Source organism: Abrus precatorius, unplaced genomic scaffold (assembly GCF_003935025.1).
Source record: "Abrus precatorius isolate BTA unplaced genomic scaffold, Abrus_2018 Scaffold10, whole genome shotgun sequence".
In the NCBI taxonomy this organism is placed as follows: Eukaryota; Viridiplantae; Streptophyta; class Magnoliopsida; order Fabales; family Fabaceae; genus Abrus; species Abrus precatorius.
In genome coordinates, this window is record NW_020874292.1 from 16,880,373 (window position 1) to 16,882,219 (window position 1,847).

A 1,847-nucleotide genomic window follows, 5' to 3' on the forward strand; every position below is an offset into this window, starting at 1 on the left:
CTCACAAAACTTACCTTCAAACGTCCAAAACACAACCATAACCTTCAATCTTGCACCCAAATGGCTTTAGAGGCAGTTTAACTGGTGAAATAGGGTTGGGAATTGAGAGAATCAAAGAAGGGATGAGAGGAAAAGTGGAAAATGAATTTTCCTAAACCCTAAACCCCTCAAATACCCTAGGATTCGCGATACTCTTGCTACAGTAAGGCACTCTAGCTGTAGCAAGACCCCTTTTTGCTACAGCAAAAATATCAGACCAAACTGCACTCTGGTTTCTACATAATCTTGTTACAACGAGATCCTCTCGCTATAGTAAGACTGCACCAAGAAAACTATCCCTCTCTGTTGCCTTTTCGCTACTACAAGACCCATTTTTGCTACAGCGAAAATATCAGACCAAACTGCACTCTGGTTTCTACATAATCTCGCTACAATGAGATCCTCTCGCTATAGCGAGACTGCACCAAGAAAACTACCCCTCTCTGTTGCCTTTTCGCTACAGTAAGAATGCAACAGAGACACCTAACTCGCCTAGGACCTTCTCGCTAGAGCGAGAATGCCCTTGCAGTAAACATTTGTCTTATTTCTACATCAATCCATACACATCCAATCTCAATCCAATAATCAACATTCACATTTATACTTACATATTTATCTACATATATTCACACACACATATTCATATCACCATATAAATCAAAATGCACATTCAATTAGAAATCTACAATTTATATTAATAAATAAATACTATTATAAACTCAGGGCGTTACAACTCTTCTCTCCTTTAGAAAATTTCATCCCCGAAATTCACTCAATCTATACAAATAACTCTGGATACAATTCTCTTATTCTGGTCTCCGTTTTCCATGTGGCATCTCCCTCATCACTCGAGCTCCATATCACCTTTACCAGTGGGATCTCCTTGCCCCTCAACTGCTTAACACTGTGATCCGCAATCCTCACTGGGTACACATTGCAGGACAAGTTTTCCCTTACCTGAACCGGGTCATGATCAATCACGTGAGAGGGATCTGACACATACTTCATGACTTTGGACACATGGAACACCGGATGTAAGTTTGAGAGATTCAAAGGTGGTGCTGTCTGGTAAGTTAGAGGAGCGATTTTACTCAGCACTTTGAATGGTCCAATAAACTTAGGAGATAGATTTCTAGATTTCAGAGCTCTCCCAACTCCGGTCACAGATGAGACCTTCAAAAACACATGGTCGTCCACCTGGAATTCCAAAGGCTTCCTCCTCTTGTCATCGTAGCTCTTTTGTCGATCTTGTGCAGCCTTCACCTTCTCTTTGATCATCTTGATCTACTCGTTTTGCTTCTGAACCATGACCGGTGCATATAGAGTCGCCTCTTCAGTCTCATACTAACACAAGGGAGTTCTACATCTTCTCCTATACAAAGCCTCGAACGGTGTCATTCCAATGCTAGCGTGATAGCTATTATTGTACGTGAACTCCATTAACGGTTGACATTCTTCCTAAGTTCTCTGCTGCTCAATCACACAAGCTCTCAACAAGTCTTCTAGGGATTGGATGGCCCTCTTAGTCTGACCGTCAGTCTGTGGGTGGTAAGCTGAACTAAGCTTCAACTTAGTGCCCAACGCCCTCTGCAGGCTCTCCCAAAACCTCAAAGTAAACCTTGAGTCTCTGTCGGATACCACACTAGTCGGCACTCCATGTAGTTTGACTATCTCCCTCACATACAAGTCCGCTAGCCTCTCTAACTTATACTTCATGTTGATTGAAAAAAGTGTGCAGCTTTAGTTAATCAATCCACTATCACCCAAATAGCGTCATGGTTGTTCCTAGTTCTTTGAATCCAAAAAAT

The 1,847-nt window shown here is 41.9% G+C and overlaps 1 protein-coding gene across 1 annotated transcript; it reads right to left on the reverse strand.

Annotated features, from left to right (window-relative positions):
- Nucleotides 1-816: 816 nt before the first annotated feature.
- Nucleotides 817-1,317, reverse strand: LOC113851967. Its single transcript, XM_027482235.1, has one exon. The coding sequence runs from the start codon at nt 1,315-1,317 to the stop codon at nt 817-819; it is 501 nt and encodes a 166-aa protein (XP_027338036.1).
- Nucleotides 1,318-1,847: the final 530 nt, after the last annotated feature.

Coding starts and splice junctions, on each gene's coding strand:
- LOC113851967 (XM_027482235.1), bottom strand. CDS start 1,317: ATGATCAAAGAGAAGGTGAAGGCTGCACAAGATCGACAAAAGAGCTAC.